Here is a 27,967-nt window from a genome sequence, read left to right on the forward strand (position 1 = left end):
TTTTGGAATCTGTAACAGTTTTATTCCACGACCCATTTGCTGGGGATAGGAAACTCAGTAGCAGGACATCAGTAGATTTAAAAAAAATGAAAGAACTAAATGCTAATGACTTTGTGCATCAGATCATAAAACAACATTATTTACAACATTCATTCCTTAAACATGTTTAACATAGCAATCCACATTTTGACTTGGGACCAAATCCAGTAGTCTCTCAAACGCTATAAGCAACTCCATCTACTGTAGCTGCAACTGAAAACTTATCCGATGAGTGTTAATATTGTGAAACTGACATTTCAGTCACCTTTCACAGTGGGAAATTAACAAAATATCCCCTTTACCAAGTGTACAAAAACTTTCTTTCAGAGACACCAATTACAACAGAAACATGGTTTGACTGAAAGAGCGTCCTGACCATTCTGAAATATGCGATTGCCACTCTATATCAACATAAACACAGTAATATTTGTGCACTTTCCTCACAATACCATAGCTTCAATTAAAATAAAACAATGGTGACATGAGTGCCAAATGGTTATAGACATGACCCAATTTCATTTCTTTTTACAAAAAGATAAAACTCCTGGGAACAGACTTTGGCAATACAAAAGTGAATAGTAATATTTCAAATTTGTCTAAAATAACTACAGTGTATGCCCCAATCATGTATAATATTGGTAAAAATGTCTCCTTTTCTGCTTAAATAACTTCATTTTTGCACACCATCTCTAAAAAAACGTGGGCAGTGGTACCTCTGAGCTTGTTCTTCACATTCAGTGGAGCTGTGAAATAAAGTTCTCCAATATTAATAATAATTATAACACATCATGATATTGTTTAGCATGAACACACGTTCCTATACTATACATACTTACAGTACATCTTGAACATGGAATAATTCCTCATCTTGAACATGGAACCATTCCTAAAGTCTTAAAAGCAGATTTGCATAATTCCAACTGTCCATCTGCATCACCCTTCACACAGGGTCCTCGTCCAGAAACAATGGCGTCTGGCCCCAGCCGCCTCCCACTTCTAAAGGAATATTACGCGTTCTTTTTCCCTTTTGATCACGTCTTTGGGGAAAGAAGGTACGTCTTTGGGGAAAGGAGGTGGTGGTGGTGGGAGCATCTCGCTGCTCCTCTTGTGTACACTGAAGGATTGAGAGCCCTTCACACCGGCTGGTCCTGGAGGAGTGAAACGATCCACTGTATGGAGAAGGGCACACATTGAAGCAGAGTGGTTTAAGTTTAAATTCATCCTACCTAGGCTGCCTAGATTGTCTTATTAGCTTTGGAGCATACGCCGAAGTATTTGCAGCTTTGATCGGCGGAAAATAGTCCCATGGTTTGTTGTTGAAGAACACAGCCTCCACAGCATGTTGTAGTCCAAACAAACCAGCCGTTCACTTGCATTGAACTCATTTTCCCAGAAGCCCTAGCAGCCCAGAGCATGGCTTGATTTCCGGTTTCGTCATCATAATGCGACGGCCTCGTCACCAAACGGCGAATTAAACACATTAAACTATCATTTTTGAATTCTCAAATTAACTGCACTTTGTTTTAGCTAGAAACATTTTGAAAAATTGCATAACTGCCACCAAGAACAATTGAGCCGCTGCCAAATACAAGTTGTGTTCATGGACACTACCAGTACCTGAGTGATGGATCCTTTGGGGACTGCGGTTACTTTTGGCTCGTAGACTCCCTCCCTCTTTACCAGTCACTCTGATGGGGCTCATCTGAGTCATGTCGATAGACGCTGGATGAGGAAAGACAAACTACAATAAGGCTAATGTCTGTGATACTGCATGCATGGACATGTGCTATTTGTTATCCATGGATGATTTCAGCCAGCTAATAGTGTTCACATTATGCAAGTCTGTGATTGGCTGTCCACTGGCCATATTGCCCAAAAGTCAAGCTTAGCAGCAGCCCCGTTTTTCATACAATTAAAAAAAAAAGGCAAGGTCAACGTCAGCCTAAATTCCTCTGGCCAAAATGATGAATGAGCATTGAGATATGTTATGAGCGCATTGGATATCGAGTCCAATAAGATTGTGAATAAATTGATTTAGAAAGGCAAAAAATATGATTATACATTAAACTTTACTGAAATGAGATGAGATTATTTGAACACAGCTGTGTCTTCCTGACCTGCACTGTGCGTTCTCTGATGGGAGCCTTTGGTCCTGAAGCTCTTCCCCTTGCCTCCGAGGGCTGCCAGCTTGGTGGGGATCTGCTGCTGCACAGCCCCGGGCTTGTGGGACTGGTTGGTGGTGCTGATCAGGTGCATGGGCACCTCAGCCTTGACAGGCAGGGGGCTGATGCTCTCCTTGCGGGGAGGCACCGGGGGCACTTCACCCAGCTCAATGGTGGGTATGCGGATGTGGGACTTGGGGCTTGACATCAAGGCACCTCCCCCTCTACCTCCCACATCGCTTCGGAACGAGTGGTAGTATGACAATCCCTGAGGCTGGGATAGGAAAATGAATCAAATAAATGATATGTGAAACACAATGAATGACTTCAATTTAAAGCTGAAATAAGTTGCAGTCCAACTGCAACCGAAGACTGAAGTCCCTTTAATTAATAACTAGTGGTGCCCGTTGAAGCCTCTACAGCGGTGCCCATTTAGCACTGGCCTACTTGGAACGATGCAAGTTGGAAATGAATGCCCCACCCATATATTATGTCTGTGTCCCTTTGTCAGGTTCTTTGTCAGGCATGCCCAAATATGTCAGAACAGGCCAGCTCTATATATGGACACGGGACAGGGGCCCTGAGCAAAGGCCTTTTTGGGGCGGTTCTGGACAACCGTGGGCAAGCACTCTAGTCTATAGCAAAGATTACTATAAGAATATAGAACTTTTGTTTTTACCAAAATACTTACGTTTTGATTTGATTTAAACTTAATTAACTTAATTCTTTAATTATGTAATATGCATATCAAACAGTGCATCACCTGTCCATGGTTGTCGTAGTGGCCCTGCATGCCGAGCTGTTTCTTAAACTTCTTCTGCTGCTGCTCGATCCACTCGTTTTCCTTCTCCACCTTCTGCTTGGCCTCGCGCAGCGTGGCCAGGTCCTGCTGGTAGGCCTCCCTGTTGTCCTCCAGCTCAGCGCGCTCCTCGGCCAGCCGCTCCTCCAGCTGCCGGCACTCCTCCTCCCGCCACACGAGCTGCTCCCCCAGCACCTCGGCCTGGATGCGCTGGCGCTCCCGCTCCTTCTCCCAGAGCTTGCGCTCCTGCTGGTGCTGCGCCTGCAGCTTGTGGAAGTTGGCCGCCTCCTCGCGCTGCTTCTCGAGGTTGCGCTGCTTCTCCTGCTCCAGCAGCATGCTGCCGCGGTGGCGGGCGGGCCGCTGGCGCTCCGACAGCGACACGCGCTGCAGTTCCAGGTGGCTGTCCTGTTGCGCGATGATGGCCTGCGTGTGCGTGTGAAATGTAAAGTCATTTAAATGGCTTCAATACGTAAGCTTGAATAATGATATGCAGTAAGTTAGGTTCAAGTAAAAGATAATGTTAGGAAAATCATAATCGTGGTTTGGATTTGTTCAGTTAAGTATAAGAAGTACTGTGCATTAGAAACTTTTAGGAACGACACCAACGGAGATTTAAGGGTATGAATATTGATATCAGAGTAATGTGCTGTCTCTTACCTGCAAGCTGTATAGCCTCTGTGAAAGCATTACCACCTTATCGAATAACTAAAGAGAAAAGGAGATACATTTGCAGACTAGGAATTAAAGGGTTATATTATGCAGTACATTCCCTTGTGAATTTAAATGAAATTAAGAGAAAAACAGAATGATCAAAACTAAAATGTCCTACTTCTTCCTCGTGCACGGAATTGAAGGTGGAGTTCCAACATGGCACCGGGGTCTCATAGTCAGCCTTGAAATAGAAATGGTAATGTACAGTAAGTGCTCCATGTTCAACATCTGTATGAATTATTTGATCCTAATCCCCTTGCACACAGTCAGTTTTATCTACACGAAAAGAATAAATTGAATTTACATGTTACATGAGTGGCTGAGAGAGTGTGTACATTTTTAATTTCTTTATTCAAAACCAGTTTGATTTCTGCGTGTTTTCAGATATGTTAAAAACGGATTGACCAATAACAGAAATGGCTCAGTGTGCAAAGATCTCTGCAGTGAATAAAAGAATCACACCTGTGTCAAGTGAGAGGCGCTCTTATAATCATACATCATCTCATTCCGGCTGATCGCAATTTACGTCTATTCTGCACTCACTTTTTATCCTCAATACGTACTTTGCTCAGCCAATCAAATCATCTCAATTCCGTGCTCAGCCAACCAAAGCATTGCTATGATTCACACAAAGCTGGGCATAGCCCTCAAAAACACGTTAAATCTATGGAAAAGAATAGGGTTTATTGTGGGGGGGGTGGTCGCCCGGGCAGGGGTCTCGATGCGTTGCTTCGGGGCCGCTTCTTGGGGCGGTGGCCCTGCCGCCTGGAGGGGTGGCGGTTGCCGCCTTTGAGTGGAGCATGCATGGGTCTGCTCTTGTAATGATTTGGTGCCTATGATAACTGTTGTCTGCCTTTTTAATATATGTATTAATGTACTGTATGGATGTATTCCCTGATTGGGAGTCTATGAAAATTCGAAAGTCACTTGTCATTATGGTTCATTGTCCTTGTCATGTCTGTGTATATTCAATCTTTTTATTTATAATAGTGTTGTGCCTGAGCCGTTTTTCTTTTCTTTTGTTTGTTATTATGTTCTTGTTGTGTAATGTCTTTAAAAACCAATAAATATACTTTATTAAAATAAAAAAAAAAAATAATAGGGTTTATTAAACGTAATTTCATAATTCCTCATATCATTTAGTGCTGCTACAGACACGACCATTATAAAACACAAATTCCCAGGATATTCACTTACAGACAGTTCCTGGCTCTCAGATAAGTCAATTTCCTGGAGTTGGGGGTCAGAGGGGGCCTGGCTACTGCTCTCCAAGGGACTGCCCTCTGCACTACCAGGTCTCTCAGCAACATTTTCATCTGGGAAGGTAAAATCATGTTATGCATTATAGTAATACAACATTTGTGTAGGATTCCTAGCTTTTTACCATCAACTAAATTTGTTGTGGCTCCAAGGATAAGGTTTAGACAGTATGAGTATGCTAGCGTAACTAGCAAGCTGGCTCGGAGGCTGCTGGGGAACTGGACACTGACAGTAGGCTAATGGGATAATCAAGAGAGTCAGGCTTACCGTGACTCTGGCTGAGAGAGGGGCTGCTGTCAAACCCTGCAAAGGTCTGTGCCCTCTTAAGATGGCTTCCATGGTCTTGGTCCTCCTGTGGACAATTTCTCATCTCTGACATCAGCATGTTCTGCAGGTTCTCCACTGTGGACACAAGACCAGACAAGTCAGGAATGGCGAGAACCGAATTCGATGGAAATCCACATTGAGTCAATCCAGTGTCCACAAGAATATTAAATATTGGAAAATATTGGATAAGAGTGTTTTTCATATAGTAACAAAATAATTGAGAATGCTCTATATCAGATTTAAGTTAAGATTTGCTTCAGTTTAACCTGAGTCACAATTGAAAACAGGGTCTACAGAACAACTGCAGACCATGACCAGTTTGACCACTATGACGAGTCATGATTTAAGTATTCAGACTTTCTTTCCTATGGCTGGCAACAGTCACAGGAGCAGATTAAAACAAATATACACTTTATATGCATTCAACGCTATTCAACCCAGCTCTGAATGCAGACAGGTTATTGTCTTGCTCCACCTACCCTCGGTGATGGCTCCTTTGAGCAGAGTCTCCCCCTGCTGGAGGTCGGATGCATCTCCGCGTAGCAGCAATCTGGTGTGGGAGGTCTCCAGACGGCCGTATGTGGCAAAAAGCTGCAGTTTCTCTGTCAGACTCTGCACTATCTGGGTGTCCTTCATCGTCAGTTGCTCTGGGAGAAGACCACCAAACATAGTCACACACACATGCACGCACGTCAATCCATGATTAAGTTTTGGCAAACTTAGCATACATGCAACAATGGCGCTCCCAATAAAAAGAGTCTCCCAATTAAAAAGGTATACACATGGTACTGTGAGGCATGTTATTAAAAAGGTTATAAAAATGTTCCAAGTCAGAATTATCAGGAAAAAAACTTCCAACCTCAGCACTGAATTGTTCTGAGAAATAAAGTTGCAATTGTGAGGGGGGAAAATTAATTATTTATAAAAATAAATTATATTATAAAAAGAGAAGGATCCGGGCACACAAGGTTAAAAAATGAGGAACGCCTTTATTAAATTAAAAGGCAACGACCAACATGTTTCTACCTCTTAACAGGTCTTCATCAAGGCAAGGATGAAGACCGGATGAAGACCTGTTAGGTCGAAACATGTTGGCAGTTGCCTTTTAATTTAATAAAGGCGTTCATCATTTTTTAACCTTGTGTGCCCGGATCCTTCTCTTTTTATCATGTTTTGATCCCGTTTTTTGATCCGTATGAGCACCTTTTTATCATTATCACATCCTGCTACCTCCATTGAGCACCTGGTTAGTTCCTCTTTCTTCTTTATTAAATGATATGTTCCTAGAAATCCTTTCAAAAGTTTTTAACCCTGGAAGACTACCGATATCCGATAGAAAAGGTCAAGTTTCAATGTCTTACCCTGGAATTCTTTGAGCCTGGTGGCTCTGGCCTCCTGCTCACTGTACAGCTCCTCCTCTCCCTCTGGACAACTGGAACACACCAGTATAATTAACTTTAAGTACCGTGTGAACCACAATGTAGCACCTGGTTCAAATGCAAATATTTTACTACTTCATTGTCGTTTTCCTTATGCTGAATATGTCAGAGAGCCCTAATGTCCCAGGTTCGATTCAGGACCTCAGCGATGTGTCAAAGTGTCCCTGAGCAAGACACTTAACCCCTAACGTCTCCCCTCTTTGCACTCCTCTGTGGGCAGCACTCAGCTGGGTGAAGCTGAAACTGAAAGTCGCCCCACTAAAAAGCCCTCCGTCCAGCCTACCTGTCCACAGCGTCCCGGATCAGGGTCATCCAAGTGTCACGGTCCGCCTTGGAGCTGGTGTGGATCTCATACATCTCCGGCAGCTGTGAGGAGGCGCAGATGAGGAACATGGCTTTGTCTATATGGGCCACTTCCCGGACGATTAGCCTCTGGAGGGAGATTACAGATGGCTTGTTGTCCTGCAGCAAGCGGGAGAGAAGATCCATGAGAACAACGATAACAACCAGCAGGATTCATCATCTTAAGGACATTAATAGTAAATAGAAGTCAGTGTCTTAACCTATTAAGATCTGAGGCAGATTCTATAAATGCCTTGTAACACCGGGGCTCCACCGGGCGCGTCAGGGAATGTTCCCTTTTTAATCAATGAAGGGTGGCTCCACTGCCCGCGTTGCATGACCGCATTAAAATTGCCCCGGTTCATTTTTTGACGCACGCGACGGAGACGCAACGCGCCCGGGGGATGCCCGGGGGAAAACCAGTAGTTCTTTCAAGATTTTTCAAAAATGTAAAAAATAGCAGATGTAAAAGCTCGCATCACTGCACAAAGTGACACGCTGTGAGCTTGTACATCTGCTATTTTTGAATAGCCAATGCACAAATCGCACCTGTGTGAAGAGTCTCTCTCTCCCTCTCTCCCTCCCTCCCTCCCTCCCTCTCCCCCTCCTGGATGTAGGAGTGGTTGCACCACTCAAAAATGCTTTCCTGTTTTTAATGGTTTAAACTGTGGGTCTAGGTAAGACAATGATGGTCATTTCACACATTGCACACAGTATTATTAAATAATATGATGATATGTACAATTAATAGCAGATAAATTGTTATAGCAGATGTGAATGCATGACATTTTGCCACGCAAAGCAAGCAAGTCAGATGATGATGGTGGAGAACTCACCACAGTAGCAAATACAAACTTCTGATCTTTTTCTTGCAAGAGCAGAAGCACGTCGGTCAGCAGCACAGCATGGATGTCTGTGAGCAGGATATGGAGACAATCATATCAATATGTCATACTAGAGATGCAGCAGGTTGTCAAACTAATCCATTTGAACTATTGTGAATCTATATTCTACATACAAGCTCAGCGCTTGTAGATCTGATATTCTACAAGTGAGGTGACTAATCGATTCATGATATATAAAGAATTGTCATAAAAGCACTAAAAGGGTTGCGAAGGAAGTGTTTATAATATGTTAAGTTAACGCCTAATCTCTGTAGAGACATTATATCAAAGCACAGTAGCACACAGTACTGTAGAATTCCCTGCTGTGAATAATACCACCTCAAACATTGTACAGTAAAATATATAATTTTGTGTGTGTGTGAACAAAAGTTATTTAGATTTATTGCTTCCCAATTTGAGCCGTCTTGTAAAAGGATACTTGCAATTATATCAACTTCCATGTTACTCGATGCCACAGAAACGGTATTAAATCACATATGTATGCTGTTGTTCTGCTTTGTGCTGCGGTTTTAACAAAACCTAACCACTAATGCTGATATTTGACCCCATGGCTCCCATAGGGCCATGACTCGAGGGTTGATTCTATAGATCGTGGTCATACGGTCGTTCTACTAGAGGTGCTCAGTCTCTCCAGTTCCTCCTCAGCCAAGCACATAGTGTTGCAACAACACATCATCAGTAGAGTCAAACTAACAGGTGTAAGACAGGTGTAAAACTCACACCTGTCTGGTTTAAAACCAGCCCGCCTAAAGCCCAAACCACAGTTGTACCGCCCCATTCAAACTCCCCATGTGTCACTGTCCAGACTGTGTCAGATATCTATGCTCAAATATTATTCTAATGCTGCGTTCAGTCACACTGGCAGATGCCAAAGATACAAAGTTACAGTACACAGCGTATTTGTAGCTTTGTATCTTTGTAGCTGAAGTTGAAACCAGCTCAACTTTTATGTAGCTTTGCAGCTGTTGCAGTAGCTAGCTACAAATGTCAAATGTATCTTTGTATCTTCATGTCGCTAGTTTCCATTGAAAATGAATGGTAGACGGTATCTTTGCATCTGCCCGTGTGAACGCAGCATTATGAGTATATTTATTCAATTCAAGTAACCGGGACTATTCATTCAACACCAAGGCTAAATAAAATCTAAGCCAACCACAATGGTAGCTTACATGTTTCACCGATTGCCCTCACTAGCCCTTACCCGTTGTGAGATATCCCACTAATAAATTAATTATTAATCATTAATGTGTCAAATCGAATAAAAGGGCTTCGTTAAGACCTCCATATTATTATGGTCAATGCCTGTGTGAAAAGTGATAGGTGCAGGCAGTGAGGAGCTACGGCAGTCACAGTGACACACAGACACACAGACAGACAGACAGACACACACAGACAGACTGAATTATAGTATGATGATGATGATGATGATGATGATTATTTAAACAAGAAAATCACACCTGTCTGAAGCTCTTATCATACATCACATATCTCATTCTGGCCAATCAAAATTTGCATCCTCGGCCCAGGCCGTAGCGTAACGGTCTGGGCACCGGACTGGTGATCCAGTCGCAGTGTGCCGCGGGTTCGACTCCCGGACCCGACACGGCCTTTACTGCATGTCATCCCCCCATCTCTCTCCCGTTTCCTGTCAGCCTACTGTCTGTCCCTTCAAAAATCAATAAAAGGCGTAAGCCGCAAAAAAAAGATATAAAAAAAAAAAAAAAAAATTGCATCCTCACTTTTAGCTTCAATATGTACTTTGCTCAGCCAATCAAATCATCGCTATGGGGTGATCAACCAATCATCAGCCAATGTTTGTGTTTACACAAACCCGGGCATAGGAGGGTAGCATCCCTCAAAAAAAAACAATTAGGACGGTAAAACACATGTACTGTATTATACAGTATCTATGATACAAATCAGATAAGAATCCCACAAATTGAATATAACTCTTGAAATGGCCCTAACTAAGCAACATTGAAGTCAACTCCCCGGTCAGGGAGGGTTTGACCAGTGCCCACCTTTGTTTTTGCCCGAAGCTGCTTTCCAAATGATGGCGCCCTCATGTAGCAGTGTTCTAGCTCCCTGGACCAGGTCCTCTCCGCGGAAGAGTCTGCCACCCTTCAGGCGACCATGGGACTTGGGCTCCAGGCTGCGGCTGATGACATTCAGCCGCACAGCGTTCTTGTAGTCATTGACATAGGCGTCCACCTGGGAGATGGTGTCTCGGATCACAGCCAAGGCCGTCACCAGGGACTCGTGTTCCTCTGTGTCGACTGGAGAGAGGATGGGGAGACATGAGGACCAAGGAGGTTAAAACAGGGACTTGCGAGGAACTACCTGAAATCAAATCACTCAAAATGTACGGAAAATGTATATACCAAAATTCAGTCAAAAATAAATTAGCATCGTTTCATAAAGCAATAACACTAGGGTTCATGTGGTTACAAAAAATCCCTATTCTGGGCATGTAGGCAAATATTTGTTGAAATGAGCAGATCTATAAGCTCACATTGGTTACTTTCTATGAAGAGATTTGGTGTAGAGGAGAAAAAAGGAAGGGAAAGGAAAAGGAAAGGTACTATGTTTACCCAGGTTAACTGGACTAGGCTCAAGAACTTGTTTACAGCCAGGCCCTGCTCATAGAACATTTCATGGTAGAGGTTCAATGCCTTGTCCAAGGGCACTTCAGCTGTGGTAATTTTAACGTGCCGGTCCGGGGATACGCTCCGCAAACCGTTCGGCCACCGCTGCCTCAAGGGACCAAGTAGACCTCAATATAGAAATATAGAAATGCTGTTTACTTCAGGGCTGGCAGCGGTCTACATACATCCAGCAGTCTACATACATCCAAAGTTAGTTTGGACAGGATTGGTACTAATCAAGAGCCATCCCTGTACAAATGACACTACAACCTCTTGAAATGTCCAAATAACAGCCAAAAGTAAAGCAGCTTCCTTAAGTTCCTTGACCTACAGTACTAGGAGTGTGGGTGCAAATGTTTAACACCAGTTGGTCCAGTGGTTACACACAGGCAAAATCATAATCTCCGTCTCCCAGCCTGGTGGTGATCGTAAAACCATATTTGTTGCAGTGACATTATCTGTAGAGGAGGGAGGAACTTAAATGCAGATGACATTTATACAGTACTTACCTTCAGTGTTCTGTATAATGCGCTCCACTAGGACAGGGTATTTTGTGATGCGTTGAGTCACCAAAAGAAAACAATCAGGGACACCCTGTCTTCTCACAATGGGTGACTGACCGATTCTCTGTTAAATACATGAAGGGAAAAAAAAAGAATGCACATTAAATTCATATACATTTTTAATTTTTATAGGATTGCACAATTATGTACAACAATGTCCAGCTCAGTGGCCCTGTGGTTAGTGTCCGGCATCCGCCCAATGACTGGGAGGTCGGAGTTCGATCCCCGGCCGGGTCAGAATCATCTTTATTATCACAGTTTTACAAGTGAAAAAGTTTGTTTTGTGCATAGTTCCCATCGTGTTATAAGGGTCATACCAAAGACTCTGAAAAATGGGACCCAGACCCAGTGCCTCCCTACTTGGCACCATCATCGTTGGATCCCTTCGACATACTAGCGTCATGTCCAGGGGATGTACTTGTACATCAAGCTGCCTCACAGCTCACACTACAGAAACGGGAGATAGGCTCCTGCCCTACGTGCTTACAATTATGTACAGTACTTCTGGTAAACATACATCTATTACATATACTATACTACTAATACGTGGCCTGCTGCTACAGACACTTTATGGTAGGACACCAAGTTATGTGTTCTGAGACACTGCTCTGCGTGCCATGCACGCAAAGGTCAAGGTAAACTTTAAGCCATATCATCATGGTGATGTGCAGAATATCTTTGGTTTGTTGGTAACTTGTATTGTACAGTACTTTTAATTCTGGGCAAGTTGTTTTCAACCACATACTTTAATGTTTATTACTGGACACAAAAACAAACAAAAAATACAGCACATGGATGTACCTGGGACGTATCCTTCAGTGATGTATCCTAAGGCGTTTCGGGGCTCGCAACATCATACCCCTCACTCAGGTGACCCAGCCGGGGGTAATCAAGTCCCGACTTACGTCCCAGTAGCTACCCTTGAACAGTCCCATTAGGGAAAGTAGTCACACTTTGAGCAGACAGGCTCTTCTTCAGACTGCATGTCTCCTCAAAATGTCAGTACTGGTGCTTAATTGAGACCTGCAGTGTGTGAACTCCTGACTTCTTTATCTGCTTTTAGCACCATTCTCTGTAAAACATAAATATTTTTCTACAAGATGCCCACATCTTATACAGTGCAGCAAACATGATCACCTCATGCACCAAATTATCACAGAGGTTTCTCATTTTGTCCATTCTAACCTACAATCCTACAGTGACCCAGAGTAGGGCCTGCCCATCTTCTATAGTAAACCACAACCATTCACTGTCTGTGTCTGCAGTGGTTCAGGGGTAGAGTGGACGGTAGAGCAGCTGGATGGGAACAGCTAGGTTCCAAGTTGGTTCAGTTCACTCCCTCAGTGTCCTTGAGCAATACTCTGAACCCCCAATTGCTCTCAATGTGAAGGTTGGTGCCTTGCATGGTTTCATCCACCATCAGTGTATGAATGTTTATGAATGGGTGAACGTAATGCACAATCTTTGCTTTGGATTAAAGCGCTTTACAGTACCTAGTTCGTACTGTAGGACAAATTAATTTTGTGAACACGGTGATACACCCTATAAACTGGGCACAAAGTACAGAGCACTTACTCTTATGAGGTTTTGGAACTTCTTGTTGTTCTGGAGCTGTTCCTTGTACACACTGGTCGAGTCACTGTTCTTGCTGCAGAAAACGCCGTAGCAATCCTTCATGTTCTCTCCAAGGTCACCTGAAAACTATTCAAATGTCTGGTTGAAAATGGGATTTGTATAAAGTTTTAACACATGAACCTAGTCCTAGTATTAACCAACATGCATGGTGGATTAATAGATTTGCTTTAATAAGCAGACAATCATATCCAGATTGAAATTCTAATTAAATAGACTAGAGGACTGCCAGATTGTGTGTTGTGGCATTTATTATTAGTAAATGAAAACTGCTGATGATTTATCAGGCTTTATGTAAACTGAGACACTGGTCCTCCTACTACAGCTCTGTATATCAATGTACATCTGGGAACAGAACAGCTCAGTTCTCCTCATGTTGAGGTTAATTACAGTTGCTGGGTGTCATTTTAGGAAGGAATGCTGAACCACCGAAATGTCAAACAGATTGCATGACACAGCTTCTTTTTCTACATAAAGAGAACAGGAGATCACTGCGACCATGTACAAAAACGAAGAAAGCACCCACCTAGCTAGCTTACATTTGGTTAACGGAGGAGGAAAGGGTCATTTTTTTGTGTGGATTCTCAGGCAATTTGTGGGAATGATCAGTAGCTTGATCTGAACACATTAACTTTTGGTTCAAAAAGGCCAATGTCAAAATGATATAATATATCATAATCATATCTCAGTCGGAAATGGCATATCTTTCTTGACAACTGAATTGTTTTGATGGAGGCATGCACTGCACTCCACTTAGAATCTTTCTAGTTAGATATGTAATGGAGTTTTGCAATGTATATCACACGATTATTAAACTAGTCATTTCATGAACCAAAACTGCAATATGAGCAGCCACCGAGTCCACTGATTTCTCATATATCAGTGGCGTGGTATGGAACCCTTGGACAGAATAAAACAAACATGAAACACAGACACATTTACTTCCTTTACCAGTGAAACTACCACAGCAGTTAGGTATGTAATGTATCCTTGGTACAATTACACCAGTGACACAGCATCATTCCAGGGCCATGAGGACAGACAGTAAAACACACACACCCCCATCAGCACTTCCCTTCAGACTCAGGGCCTGAGTACACCTGTACTGAACAGAGTGGCAGTGTGGGTGGTGGGTGAAGCTACAGTCGTTGATATTGTATTCATTTGTAACTGTAAAGGTAAATGGACTGGGGACGATGTTGATATTGTGAATTGAAGTACCTGTATGTAAAATTTTCATAGCTAACTGATATTGACCTCAGTCATCAACAATCAGCAGATAATAACTGAACATCGAATGACATACATTTTCACAGCAATGTCTATGAATTTGAAAGTGTTAAGAATTAATAGAGATCAAATTGATTGTGAATCCTTCTGAATCGAGAAAAAAAATAAATAATCATGACCCCAATGAAGAATCTAATTCAAAGCGAATGGTGAGATACCAAATTATGCACACCTTAACGTGCCCAAACAGAGTTGGTAGAAGCCTAATAGATACACGTTTGACCCATTGTCAAAGACTCCCAAAAGACCAAATATTTTCAGCTTGGTTATTCAACAAGGTAAAAAAAAGAAAAAAAGTAATATAAAAAAATATAAATAAATGTGTAATTTCTTTCCATCCAAGTATCATGACAAAGGGTTATCTTTCCCTTTCATCATGTCATCGCAATTCACGTTACGTTTCCTTGCCTTACCTGAGAGAGGAGGATATCTGCCAGCTGTGTGATCTGATAGTTGTTTGCAGAGGTCACGGTGTCTTGCTCCTGGGCGCCTTCCGCCTTCCGCCGCCTGAGGCAGGACAGGAAGTGCTGGTGGAGCGCGAGCAGATGCTCCACCACCGGGAAGAGTCGCTCCAGCTTGTCCTTGTCCATCTGCAGGGTCTCCTTCATCTCGTGCATGTAAACGTAGAACAGGATCTTGAGGGTCCGCACATGGTGCATCTCCGTCTGAATCAGCTCTGGGGGAAATCAGAGGGAGAGTATATTCTTCGTCATGGCGGCTTTTTCAAATAATGGGCACCTGGCTGTTTGTGTGTGTTTATGATAAAAGTGTTCCAGTTAAATGGCTTGGTGGCCAGCAGTGGCAGACGGTGTTATTACGGCACATGAACAGTATCATAGATGCCACATAACTCACCAGTACTACTCCCCTCCCCCAGGGCACTGTGCTAAACAACAAATGCGTTCCCATTCAACTCGATTGGTTAGACATGGCTTGGGAAAAAAAAGAATTGCAGCTGTCATGGAGGTCATTGTTAGAGTATAGGTGTGGTTGTCCCAAGTGTCTGTCTGAGGTCATGAAGTCATTATCCATCACCAAGATAGCAGGCACTGTCAATTCTGCTTCTTACCATGCCGGTATTATGCACTTTACCAGAGTAATTACTCTAATCCTCTTACTTTTTACATTCATTACAGCATAGCGGTTCATTGTCTGTGGGAACACTTAGCCAGAGGGAGACTGGCTGTTTAACAGCATGCTCAATGAGAGTGACAGGCAAACACTAGTCCTTGCATCGATATACTGTAACTTGTTGTTTTTAAAGCACAGTAGCTGTGGGTTTGTAAGCGGTGGTTCTTCTTCTCGCTGCTGTTCCAACGCACATACTACTAGGAATAGTAATACTACACAAAAGCCCATGGTATATCCTAATTGGAACGTGTCTATGAGTGCTTAAACACACGTATTTGGGATATAAAATACAATTTATCACAAAAACAGGCATTATTTGACCCGAGTAAGAGGAGCGACCAGCCGACACTGGTCAGCTGCTGTACAGCTGCTGACAGCTGACCAATCAATGCAAGTTAAAGCCGTATCTTCCCCAAGGGCTATATAGCTGTTGACCAATCAGTGTGGCATGATGCCACCATCCCTCCTAGCTATGGGACGGAAAGGGACAGGGAGATAAATAATGACACAGTGCCATAAAACAACAACAGTGCAGAATACATATGGGGTTGGCGTTCTCCAGTTGGTGAGAGTTGAAGGATAGAATGGGAATGAAGAATGAGGCAGCTGGACAGTTTTCTGTTGGACAAACTACAAGCGGCAGAATGCTACTCCATGTACACTGTAACTTTAAGTACACAAAGGAACCAAAACACAGAGCGATGTGGTCTATAACTCTCGTGATGTGAACTCACATTTTTGTACTCTGAAGACCATAATTATCTTCCTTTTGTCTTGGTGTCAGTCTCAAATCATCTGGTAACCACAGCACTATAATTCTGTCAGGACCAGTGTTTTAATTGCATATTGGAGCTATATTTCAAGTGCATTATTTTAGCATTTAATATGTTTTACGGCATGACCATTTTCTCCTGCACATACTGTACATGTACATGTACAGACAAACAAGGTTTCTATCCGAAAGCAACAATATACTATAACATAACGGAGCCGTATACCTACCATAGATGACATCCTGTCTTTTCACAGCTCGTTTGTCCAGGGCTTTAAGGTAGTTCTGGTCCACAGCCACACTCCAGGAGTCTGCCTCCAAGTGCTCAGCATCAGCCTCCAGCTCATCGCGCAACACTGAATATTGGCCATCTGGATAATAAGTAGAAGGACGGTCATACAGCTGCACAATATTTAAGTTAATAGTCAATGTATTATTACTACCATGTGTATATCAGATACTTTTATGATGACTATACAATATATTAAATGTTTGACAGGTGGTCCTCATAAAAGTCTTAAAACAGTGAAATGTCTCGCAATTAAAGCATAACAAAATGTAATGAACAAAAGTTCAGTTCAGTTTGTCAAGTTCAATTAATGTGTACGTTATTTTATATTATATTTTTCCTCGCTCTTTGTATAATTAAAGTTATGTTATTTTCATAATATTAACAGTGTATACGTATTTTAGCTTATATGTTCTCAAAATATAATGCTACAGTATGTTTTTCAAATTGATAAAAAAAAAGAAAAATTTACAAATTTTGACAAAACATTGGAAACCAATCTAGAAACATTGGAAACCAATCTAGAACTCTCTACAATTGGGACTAAACCCCCAAATCCAGCAGTCTGGCTCTAGTCAAAAGCACTTAAGCTAGTCTCATCAACCAGGGATTGTGTAGCTCAGGGTTGACAGGCTGTTATGATAAGAGGTACAGCAGGGACCTTTCAACAGGCCCTCATCCCGGATCATTATTACATACAGAAGGCTAACTGACCTTCCAGGTTGATGGACTCAGCCGTGGAGGGGGCCAGGGACGCAGAGTCGTCAGAGAATTTGAATCGCAGGGCATCGGTGTCATCCATCATGTGCTGAGACGGAATCTTGAAGGTATGTGGTAAAGATAAGGGTTGATAGTTAATGAGTGATGTCAGGGGAAGGGGATGGCATGCGAGCATCCAGACACACTGAAATGGGTGCACTCATGCATATACAGTACACACGTGCATGGACTTTTACTCAAAACACTGCCAAGCCCCCATATACATACATGCATACATACAACAAAAAGAAAACGCAATACACTGACACCAAGCTAGACAGGAACGCCCACAAACGTCACATCCGGTTTTAGCCCGGGGTAAGAATTTTCTATGGCTGCCAATGCAACTTGGTCGAATCCTTAATCACATACGGACAAACATCTATGCCGATAATATCTAACTTGCGGAGGTAGCGTGCCTTGTCCACGGGCAACAGATCTTTCAACGTATGGCATTGCAAATACGTTTGATAATCGCTACTCCGCAATGCCGCAAATTGCATTGCAGTGAACGAGAGCAAATCACAACTTCCCCCGGGGGTGGGCGGAGTCACAGCTTGACGCTCTGAATACACGCCGTGGTGTCAGTGTATAAGTCTGCTATAGTCTACACAGGTCTAGACTCCATTTAACCACCGCCTCCTCATGCATTAGAATGTTCTTCTTAAGGGTGATTTTTCCATTCATATTTTCATTGATATTTTTAGATATATTATTTTACATTTATTTGAAAGTGAAATATCAAACCTGGGACTAGCTCTCAAGGGTGGAAGTAGTCTGTGCTAATGAGGTAGCACTGGAAAGGCCATTGAAGGCTGGGGGAGCAACACTCTCCCTAGGACTGAGAGGAAAAGCATATTAAGGGTCAGAATTAAGTGATGGGGAGACGGTCTACGGCTCTACGCGGTGATAACGGCTCCATATTAAAACCAAGATGACTTCCTTCCTTAGAATTGTGCCTCATCTCTCACACACATACCCTAAAAAACAGGGGATGGTCATAAAAATAGGGTTCGATTACTCAAACCTGGTGCATTCAGCTTGACCAGGTGCTTCAATGAGCACACTTGGTTGTGTATGTGTATGCGGGTGGGAAGCTGGCAGGGGATTGTGTTCTTTGTCACTGCACTACTGACTCCTAAAGGTTGGTTTGGGAGGGCCCATTCTGCCAATGGACCCGTAGAGCCAAAGCGGTCATAGAAAGAGTACGAACATAAATAATAATAATATATTTAATCCTTGAGTTGTTGGGGTATTTGTCACTGTACATTTAACCCATCTCAACTATTAGGAGCATTCATACGAGGTTAAGTGTCTTGCTCAGGGACACTTTGACACAAACTGGCTCCGCCACCTTCTGATTACCACATGGACTCTCTACCCACTCAGCTACAATGACCTCATCAAAGTACCAATTGAGGGATTTTTGTGGAAGGCAGTACCTCTCCAGAAACAGATACTTGAGGTTCTAACCACATTACACTCATTATTAGTCATTTCAACAGACATAGCTCATATTTGAGAGGTTCAAAGATGAACATTTATTACAGGAATGTTAGACTTACCTTCACTTTGCTGCTGACAACAACCCTTACTGCTTTATGGACTGGTGCTCACTCAAAGTCCCTTCAAACAGTGAAGTTTCTGCATTTGAAAAGAAAATACCAGATGGAGTCATAGAGTGTGCTTGTCGCCGTACTGAATCCCAACAAAAGGCTTGTTTCAAAACTAATCTGGCCCTGTGGAGAGAGAACTGGTTTGGCAGACTATGACAGCACAGCTCAAGTCTGACCTGCTCTAAGGCAAAGACACATGACAGAGAGGTTGCCTCGGAGGAAGCAAAACATGGCAAAAATAACACACATAAACGTGCTATGCATTGCTAACCATTGCTAGAGGCTAATTGATTTAGACGGGGTGCTCAGGTGCCCAACAGGGTGTGTCTGACAGTAGTTTCATGACGATGTCATCGGCCCCCTTTCTTTCTTCTTTGCCCTAAGATACACATCTCCACTGCGTGGGAATTATAGGTCTGACAGTGAGACAGATGTAATTGCATGGCAAGAATTATTTAAACTGATTTGAACCTTTGAACCTTTCCTGTGTTGTTCACTAGTTTTTCCTAAACTAACATTCACATGACCTAAAAATGAAAATGGCTTACCTGTTCTTTTCCTCTCCTCTTTTCAATGCAAGTAACTCTTCTTGAACATCTTCGTGGCACTTTAGAAACAGAAACATATATTATAAATAAACATGCGGAAAATAATAAATAAACAAGCGGAAAATATGCCAAAAGGAATACCAGTGAAGCTACTGAGGAAGGCAGTTTAATTAGAAACCAAAAATAACGTGTCAAAATCCAACCAAGAGCAAGAGTCCAGATCAAACAGAGTGAGAGTGGCTTTCAGTTACTCTGTGTGTGTGACGTGCATGTGTGTGACGTGTGTGTGTGTGTGTGTGTGTGTGTGCGCGGCTGCTCATGCATGTGTGTTTTTGGCAGGCTCTCGCACTGAACCTCAACCTACAGTATCTTCTGTTGTGTACACATGCCAACCTAAAATCAGCAGCTGTTGTTTCTAATATACACTGATCATTGTCAGCTCAACCCTTTACAACCATTGCCTCTGAAGAATCATACAGAAGCAGAGCAAACACTGTTTCTGCTCTCTGGGATGATGAAGCAGGTTATGTTAAACAAATACACGTTTTAAAATTGGGTAGGAAAAATAGGCTAATCCAATACACGTAGCAAAGCCCATTATGGCTTTGACAAAATGTGTCCCTGCATATGAAAAGGAATTAAGTTTCAAATTGGTTCCATGCAGGATAATTACAGACAGGAGGACTGGGGTTAGGACTTACAGTACTTGTGTAGCAGCGTATTATTATTTGAAAGCTAAAAAGCACATGTTGAATGACAAGACACGCCCAAAACACACATTACTGTTTGACCAAAGGAGCTGTGAAAATGTCACATAGCCCAACACGTGCATGAATGCGCACACGCACACACAAAGTACACAGACATGGATGCTTCCAGTCAGAAGGATCCTAACACTTAAGTTGTTTACCTTTCTAAACCTCAAGTCACTGTTAATTCAAAGCCTGTTTCAGGTTTGAACATTGCAGTCGACTTTTTATAGGATAAATGTCAGCATACTTGGGCGGGAAACCAATCTCTTAAAGTAGGTCCATATATAGAAAGGTTCCTATTACTGTATGAAAGTAAGAAGAGGTCAGGTGTCTTGGTACGGGTTATCCTATATTGTGTTTGTAGCTCCGCCCCCTCGTCTGGACTCTGAAGTGACAGCCACACCTCGACTGATTCACCCAAACAACACTGGCTGGGAGTGGAGAGAGCAACATGAAATACGGCTAGACAAAACAAGCCCAGCAAGTCTGTCAGGTAACCATCCCACTGAGGGCTGGAAGGCAGGGGCTTTCGCTTAGGACACCGCAGGACCTAATCACTTGTACACTGGAACATGCTGAGTGTTTGTTTATGGAACAAAATCAACCTGTATTCATGATCCATTTGGTTTGTACAGTTCAGTACAATCATTCCTATATTTCTATTCTAACTGGTTTGGGCAGTAGATGATACATGACTTGTCTCATCATTACATGTTCAATAAATGTTCACAAAGCTCACACTGGTTTGAATATATTTGCATTTTATACCAAATAATTATCAGTACTTTCCTTTCTCTCTCTCTCTCATCGGTGTATATCTTATATTTTTGTTCACATTCTTGCCTTGTAAAAACAACCCGGCCAATAAACACATTGAGACTTCGATATTTCGCTAAGTTTAGAAAAACCTCAGACTTCATGCGGCTGGTGAGTCTATGACATCAGAAGTAATCTATGACATCAGTGGGACTTCCAAAAGTTACTTCCAAAGTTCCATATTAGGGCAAGGTTTCAGCCCGATTTGACTGCCATTGACATTTATTATAAAACGCATGCATCCGCATGCATCCGCCTCGTTGACAGCAGACTGCTGGGCGAGCGCTGGCGCTTTGGCATGGGGTCAGTATCAACATGGAATTAATTCTGTACTGGCCATATATAATGAGCATGTCTTGAGTGTACAGGGTTTGATGAGGTCGGATCAATTCAACATATGGAATGTCAGAACAAGAAGTCAGCTCCATATAGGAGATCTAAGGGTGGTAGCGGCGACATTCTCTTGAGTGTACAGGGTTTGATGAGTGTTAATTTTCGGGCCTGTTGAGAACTCTAGTTAATTATCTCTTCCCAGGGAAATTTTGGAAGGCAGTGAATTCTCTTCAGAACACCAGCACTGCTGCCCTACCTACCTACACAAATTATCTGTAACAACCGTTCAATATCAGACCCCATGGAAATATGTACATCTTTTAATACACACTTTTCAGAAGCTGGTCACCTGGTCACCCATACATACACAGAGGACCTGCACTCGAGGCTGCCAACCATGTTCCTACAAATAGCTCAACAGTAAACGGGTCAATTCTCCCTGCCACTGTTATCCTAGAAGCACTATTAAACATAAACCAAAAGAGCTCAACTGGGGAGGACAATTTAGACCCGTATTTCTTAAAATTAGCAGCACCTCTTATTGTAGAGCAGATCACTCCCATTTTTAATCTTTCAATTTCATCAAGCGGTTTCCCTCATATTTGGAAAAGAGCACATATAACACCATTGCACAAGGGAGGTGACAAGCAAGATTTAGATAATTATAGACCTAGGCTCTCTCAAAACTACCGTGTCTTGCAAAACTCCTGGAAACACTCAAACTCCCAGTTAAAAGTATTTCTTTCCAAGAAACACTCATAAACTCCCAGTTAAAAGTATTTCTTTCCAATTTCGTTGAAAATGAGGGCTTGCCCTCAACTGTATTCCGAGTATAAATAAAGGTGAGAGAAAGAAAGAAAAGGGAGACATCGAAGAGGAAGGAAGGATGGGGAAGGATCAATATATGGAATGTCAGAACAGTATATACTGTATATCCATATGGAGATCTAAGGCTTTGAGGTCAGTTGTAGAATTGCAATGCTGGCCAATAAATGCGAAAGCAGGTCGCACGAGACTTGGGCACCATGTATGGGGGCTTTCCCCATGTATGGGGATTTTGAGTGACTGACTGACGAAAACAAATGTACGATTTCATAGTAAATGCGACCTGCTGTAGCAATAAAAACATGTGGAAAGAAATGTGCAGAATTTGACATTTGGCACTGATCATTCCAGTGGTTTATGAGATTAGGCCCCGGCACACTCTCCTCACACACAGCCGCATACACACAAAACCTCTTTCTAGACAGCTCGGCCCCTACACTAGCATAAAAAATAACGCATCTCACACTATTTCTACTATCTCATTACTTTTTCTTGGCAAGCCCTAAATGATTAATTGCCGTGAAACTAACCTTTAGCTTGAGGACATCATAAAAGCTAACCAATACAAAACAGTCAGTGATCCTCTGTCATAATATCTTGTGACTGATTGTAGTACAGATGTATCCACACACTGTGGTTTCAAAGCTGTCTGTAGAGAGAATCTTTCATACTAGCACCATCATGACAGCTCTTACCTAGCCTAGTAGCCTTGACATGCAGTTTACTCATTAACTGAAACATACTGTACCACACACACACATGTGAGGGGTGTGTGTGTGTGTGTGTGTGTGTGTGTGTGTGTGTGTGTGTGTGTGTGTTGAAGCAGTGCGAGAGCCTCAATTTAGTAGTCCCTAATTGTAAGCATGTGACCTCCCGATGGGCGGGTGGGGGTGTTCTGGGGCGTGGGAGACACAGGCAAAGAAAACATTAATGGTATTGGAGCACCCCCCAATTTGGAATAATACCCCCCCCCCCCCCCCCCACACACACACACACACACAGCTACCTCAAATTAATGAGGATACAGGTCTACATAAATTATACTAAAATACTACCATGTATGGCATGCGTGTATGCCAGTGTCAGACATTTTGTCTAACGACATTCTTTAAACCACATCTCTCAATAACCGGGGCTCCAGAGTCCAGTCCAAACCTGGCATTATAGGTGAGATATAGTGTAACTTTAAGATCTACCATGTGAAAGTCCTTGCTACATGTTGGGAGGAGAATGTGAGGAATGCAAAGGTGCACAGTGAGAGAGAACTGACCTGGATTCTTACCTATTGAAAAGAGCACTGCAACTGCAAGTGTCAAATTAAATCATTATCAACAGGCAGAGGCTATAGGGTTTCTGGCCAACAACGACCCAGTAATACAGAGTAACTAGACCAGATTATTTAGGCTTTGTTTAAATTAATAAAGTAGAAAGTTAAAGTTATCCAACTGAAATGTGGATATAAAGTAACGCTACGTTTACGGTCTTCTAAGCTTACAATACATACATGTCGGCTTCTTTAAAAACAAACGCCACAACTAGGCAGTTTCACTTGTTTGAAGTCGGTGGAAAAAAAACATGGCAGAAACGGACATAACGTAAAGCGGTTGATCAAACCGTCGCCCATTCAATATTATATCATTTATTTCAGTCAGCCCTGGCAGTCCCCAATTAAAACAATGTGCCATGTATCATATTACATGTATGTTAAAACGTGCCTTATGGCCTCTTAATTGTCCCTTCGAACGCGAGCAACAACAAAGTTACAGATGTCTTCTTACCTATCGTTGAACACACAGCACAGAAGAGTAAACAAGTGTAGAACTTTAGCCAGTTCCAGGTATGACATTATACACTGACTATTATTTTCCATTCCAATCCACAGACACTACTTTTACTCTGTCTAGAGACAGTACCATGTGATGCTTCTAAGGAACAAGTGCACACAGGCACAGCAGACCTACCAGACCAGCCCCCTCCAACTCAAGCAGTTACACCGAAATCGGTTATCCTATCGAATTCTTTGACTCCAGATGTCGCTCTTTTGAACGTTGGCAATGTTGGCCAATTTGCAGACAGTCACTGCAGTCAACTGCGAAGAAATGGCAAAGAATGAGAATAATTGCTTCCTTGTTCGATATCATTAGCCTAAAGATGAATGAAATGAAAATAATGTCAGTTAAGTGACAATTAAGTTAAGTTAATGTTCATGTAAGTGAAGTTTACCTGCCATCCTCCTCCCATCTGTCTGTCTGCAACATAAGCCTTACCGCGGTACTTTAATTTGCTCAACAGTGACCTCTTGTGACAGTGTCAAAGAATTACTAACAACAAAATCATTATCAGAGCCTTATCATCATTGTCTGTTACTGTGTACAACATTCATATTGAAATAAATCTACTGTGTACAACATTCATATTGAAATAAATCTGTGTACAACATTCATATTGAAATAAATCTACTGTGTACAACATTCATATTGAAATAAATCTTGAGTAATTTCTGTATTCTATACATTCTGTGTCTTTTGGAATATTCCAAGGAGACAATTAAAACGTTCAGATGTATAGGGGAGAATTACTGTTACCAAGCCGTCACTCTTTCTGCACTATTAGGCCTATCATAAATATAAAGGTTGAACCGACTGCATTCACTGGACTCCAAAGTGTGTGGAAAAATAATTTCCAGCACAATACTATCTAGTATCACCTGACTCATCAATTGAGGCTGTCGATGACTCTTTGCTCAAATGTGTTTGAAATGTTTAATGTAGGGTTTTTCTTTAAATCCATACTTTGGGGAGGTGCTTGATGTAGGTGTATTGTACAGTATTGGTTCCAGATGTGTATTCTGATTAGTAATAGATTATACAAGGTTCACAGCTGTGTAGTCCAAAGAGGAATCTGGATGTTTTCACCATATATCACCTGCTGCTCAAATAACACACCACTTATTAGTTTAATGTCATGATATTTGGCAATAAAAAACCCAAACTATTTATTCTGTATCAGTAATGCAAAGATCATACATAGAAAAATAGTAGAATTGATAGTACTTAGCCTACATTAACGAAAAACAGATTTAGCACTTGGAACACATTTGGCATGTTATGACAACTAGAAAAACATTTTGAGATTTGATTCGTTTTGAACTTTCACTTGTTTTCTAGACATCACTGCTTGATATCTCAGATCATTCAGATATATACGGGCCACCATGGCCCAGGAAAAAAAAAACGAAAGGGAAGTTTTGGTCCTTTCCTGCTGGAGGAACCGTCTTCATGCTCATCATAAGATGGTACCGTTTGTCACTCTGAAGTGGGTGGTAGACAGTTCAGAAACATCACTACCAGTGACACCATCCATCAAGCAGCTTTGACAATTTAAAATAAATAAATAAATGCATACTTTTTTGTGGAAAAAGCGCTCCTTACACCTCCCCCCCCCCTTCTTTCCTCTCTTTTTTTTCTTGGAAAATATAACACGATGGGAACTATATGCACAGAAATTAATTTCCACACTTTTTTACTTTTTTACTGTGATGTGACAATAAACAGGAAAAGGCTACTGTATAGTTTCTATTACATTGGAATCCCCATTGCTGAATGCAACAATGAATGAATGCACTGGTAGGCAGGTTTCAGAACTGTTCATTAACCACCAATGAGACGCAGTGAGTAGACAGAAATTGTGCTAGATTTGTGGGTCCGACCGTTCCGAGGTCGACGGATTTGACTGGGGCGAGTGTGTTTTGGCGCGAGGGTTCTTGTATTCGTCTTGTATACAGAACTGTGTCTGGACTGAGTCATCCTTACTACACAAATCATTTCCAATTATATTTAATAATGACTACCAATTTAGTCATTCTTCTAGTTCCCCAATTCTTTTTGCTGAAATGCCCAGCCAAGACGGAGACACCACGGAGCATTTAAACAGCTAGTTTCTGTGTTGGTGGGAAGGAACTTGACCCCTGTAGCACCTAAACACCCACACAACCAGGTTACAACCAACCAACCAACCAACCAACCACACACCTCACACACTGCCAATGATGGCCAACAGGTGGCACCTTCATGCCACAGATAGAACATATCCACAAATTGAAATGTAGATCCAGTAACTGAACCTACCATCATGTCAACCTGATAGTGCTGCAGAAAGAGGACATATACTGTAAAATGAGGTGATAAGAAATAAGAATCCTGCCACTTCATGAATGCACCTTGCTGCTTTATTTACAGCTCAATTTGATTTGATCTTGATATTAGGGGCAGACATCTGAAGCTAAAGACGCCAACACTTTTCACCTGTGCATCCAATAGCAAAAAAAAGGACCAAGTGCAGTTGGTTGATCGAGAGTCCAAAAATGATAATTAGTATGATTTTCTGGATTAGAAAAAAAATTAAACATAAGAGACTAAACATGTAAAAACCTTTTCTATGACCTGAAATACCTCATAAATGACATGTCAACTATGTACAAAAAACATCAATAATATATTTATATATATTTATAATCTTCTATACCCACTAAAATATACAGTACCAAAGAAGCAGCTATTGGTCAATCTGAGGAACTCGTTTTGTCAAAAATGCTTTTGAAAACAGTTTAAATATCCTTCAGCTGTAAATATGAAACGGGAGGAGGGGGGACACGACGACAGAACAAAGGGGAGGACATACATAACCCAACATAAATGTGTTTTAATCCGTGTGCTGTTTTGGAATACTGCAGAGTGTGAGGAGGCAGGTTACTTCCAACCTGCTCCAGTGAATAAACAGTTTGTTCAGCGATGGACCATCTCAGACCATCCAACAAGTTCACAAGCTTTGTTGCTTGATAAAAGTCTTCTTGTGTTTTGTTGACATCGTGAGTACAAAGTTTCAGACACAAATCCCATGACAGCTGATGTAGGCCACAGACAAAATAGAAGGGCACTTTTTTTCCTTTTTCAAACCCCAGGATGGGGTAACGTCATTTTGTTAAAGTAAGGGTCGGGGGGGGGGGGGCTGGACAAGTCTAAAGAGTCAGAAAAGCGACCATGAGTTTTAGCAGCCTTCTTGTTTGTCAAAAAGAGTTTGTTTCACAGTTGATTCCATCATCCGCCCAGTCTAGCACAAACTTGGCAATATATAAAAAAATACTACAATCGTGGACAAGAGAGAAGCAGACCGTTCATCTTTAAATACAAAAAAAAACAAACCCTGGTGTCCATGGTTGGACAATACAGTAGTAGTGTGTTGGTTTAGTGTGTGGCATCTGAGAAGAAAAAAAATAATGTCCTGAGATATGCTTCGAGGGTCCTCTGAAGAGTGTGATGAGTGAGATCTATATAAAATTACGGAAAACAAAACAAAAAAAACAAAACATACACATATATATTTATATCTAGCATCTGTGTGTTGGTGTTGGAGATGAGGAGGTGTGTGGGCGTGTGTGCGTGCATGTGTGTGTGTGTGTGTGTGTGTGTGTGTGTGCGAGTAGTATGTTATGATGGACTGGGCCGCGGTAGGGCCAGTATTCGTCCGTTAGTCTTTCCCCCATTCATGTGTGTGTAGGGGATGTGATGCTCCTCGTAGCTGCCCCGCAGGCCCACGGAGGAGCCCTCGTCCCGGTCGGAGCACTGCTCCCGCTGCGAGTAAGACGAGGGGTCCAGCGGGATGCTCTCCATGTTCTCCATGTCCAGGTCAAAGTCCTCAGTCTCGGGGGGCTTGTTCTCCTCGCTGTAGAAGAAGGACATGTCCTGGAAGGACGGGTGCAGGTCCTCGCGGAGCATCTCGATGATCTCCTTGAACATGGGACGCGTCTTGGGGTTGTACTGCCAGCACATCTGCATCAGGCTGTGTCTGCGGAGGGTAGTGGAGGGAGGGAGGGGGGTGTTGTAGTTTATCATGCAGACATTTTCTGATGCTGGATTGTTTTAAGCTTGATTTATACTTAGTCGCACGATGTTGTCCCACACCACACATTGCTGATGTACAAACACAACAGGCTGCATGCATCGCAAGACCTTA

The 27,967-nt window shown here is 42.2% G+C and overlaps 2 protein-coding genes across 2 annotated transcripts in view; both read right to left on the bottom strand.

Annotated features, from left to right (window-relative positions):
- Positions 1 to 23,884, bottom strand: arhgef18a (rho/rac guanine nucleotide exchange factor (GEF) 18a). Its single transcript, XM_083781314.1, has 22 exons — positions 23,734 to 23,884; positions 19,230 to 19,288; positions 18,631 to 18,709; positions 17,813 to 17,906; positions 17,021 to 17,126; positions 16,248 to 16,388; positions 14,528 to 14,790; positions 12,768 to 12,893; positions 11,139 to 11,256; positions 10,006 to 10,260; positions 7,916 to 7,992; positions 7,021 to 7,199; positions 6,660 to 6,730; positions 5,778 to 5,945; positions 5,239 to 5,373; positions 4,909 to 5,027; positions 3,830 to 3,892; positions 3,658 to 3,705; positions 2,965 to 3,423; positions 2,157 to 2,475; positions 1,657 to 1,761; positions 1 to 1,208 (listed from the first exon to the last, which is right to left on the bottom strand). The coding sequence occupies exons 5-22, from the start codon at positions 17,109 to 17,111 to the stop codon at positions 1,036 to 1,038; spliced, it is 2,910 nt and encodes a 969-aa protein (XP_083637440.1). The 5' UTR covers positions 17,112 to 17,126; positions 17,813 to 17,906; positions 18,631 to 18,709; positions 19,230 to 19,288; positions 23,734 to 23,884; the 3' UTR covers positions 1 to 1,035.
- Positions 23,885 to 26,161: 2,277 nt separating this feature from the next.
- insra (insulin receptor a) overlaps positions 26,162 to 27,967 on the bottom strand; it is a 66,512-nt gene continuing 64,706 nt past the window's right edge. Inside the window, exon 21 of the mRNA XM_083781411.1 lies at positions 26,162 to 27,799. Within this exon, the coding sequence (XP_083637537.1) occupies positions 27,442 to 27,799 (358 nt within the window). The 3' untranslated portion in view covers positions 26,162 to 27,441. The remainder of the gene's footprint in view (positions 27,800 to 27,967) is intronic.

The sequence above is a fragment of the Protomyctophum parallelum genome (assembly GCF_964188405.1).
Source record: "Protomyctophum parallelum genome assembly, chromosome: 14".
NCBI classification, from domain to species: Eukaryota; Metazoa; Chordata; class Actinopteri; order Myctophiformes; family Myctophidae; genus Protomyctophum; species Protomyctophum parallelum.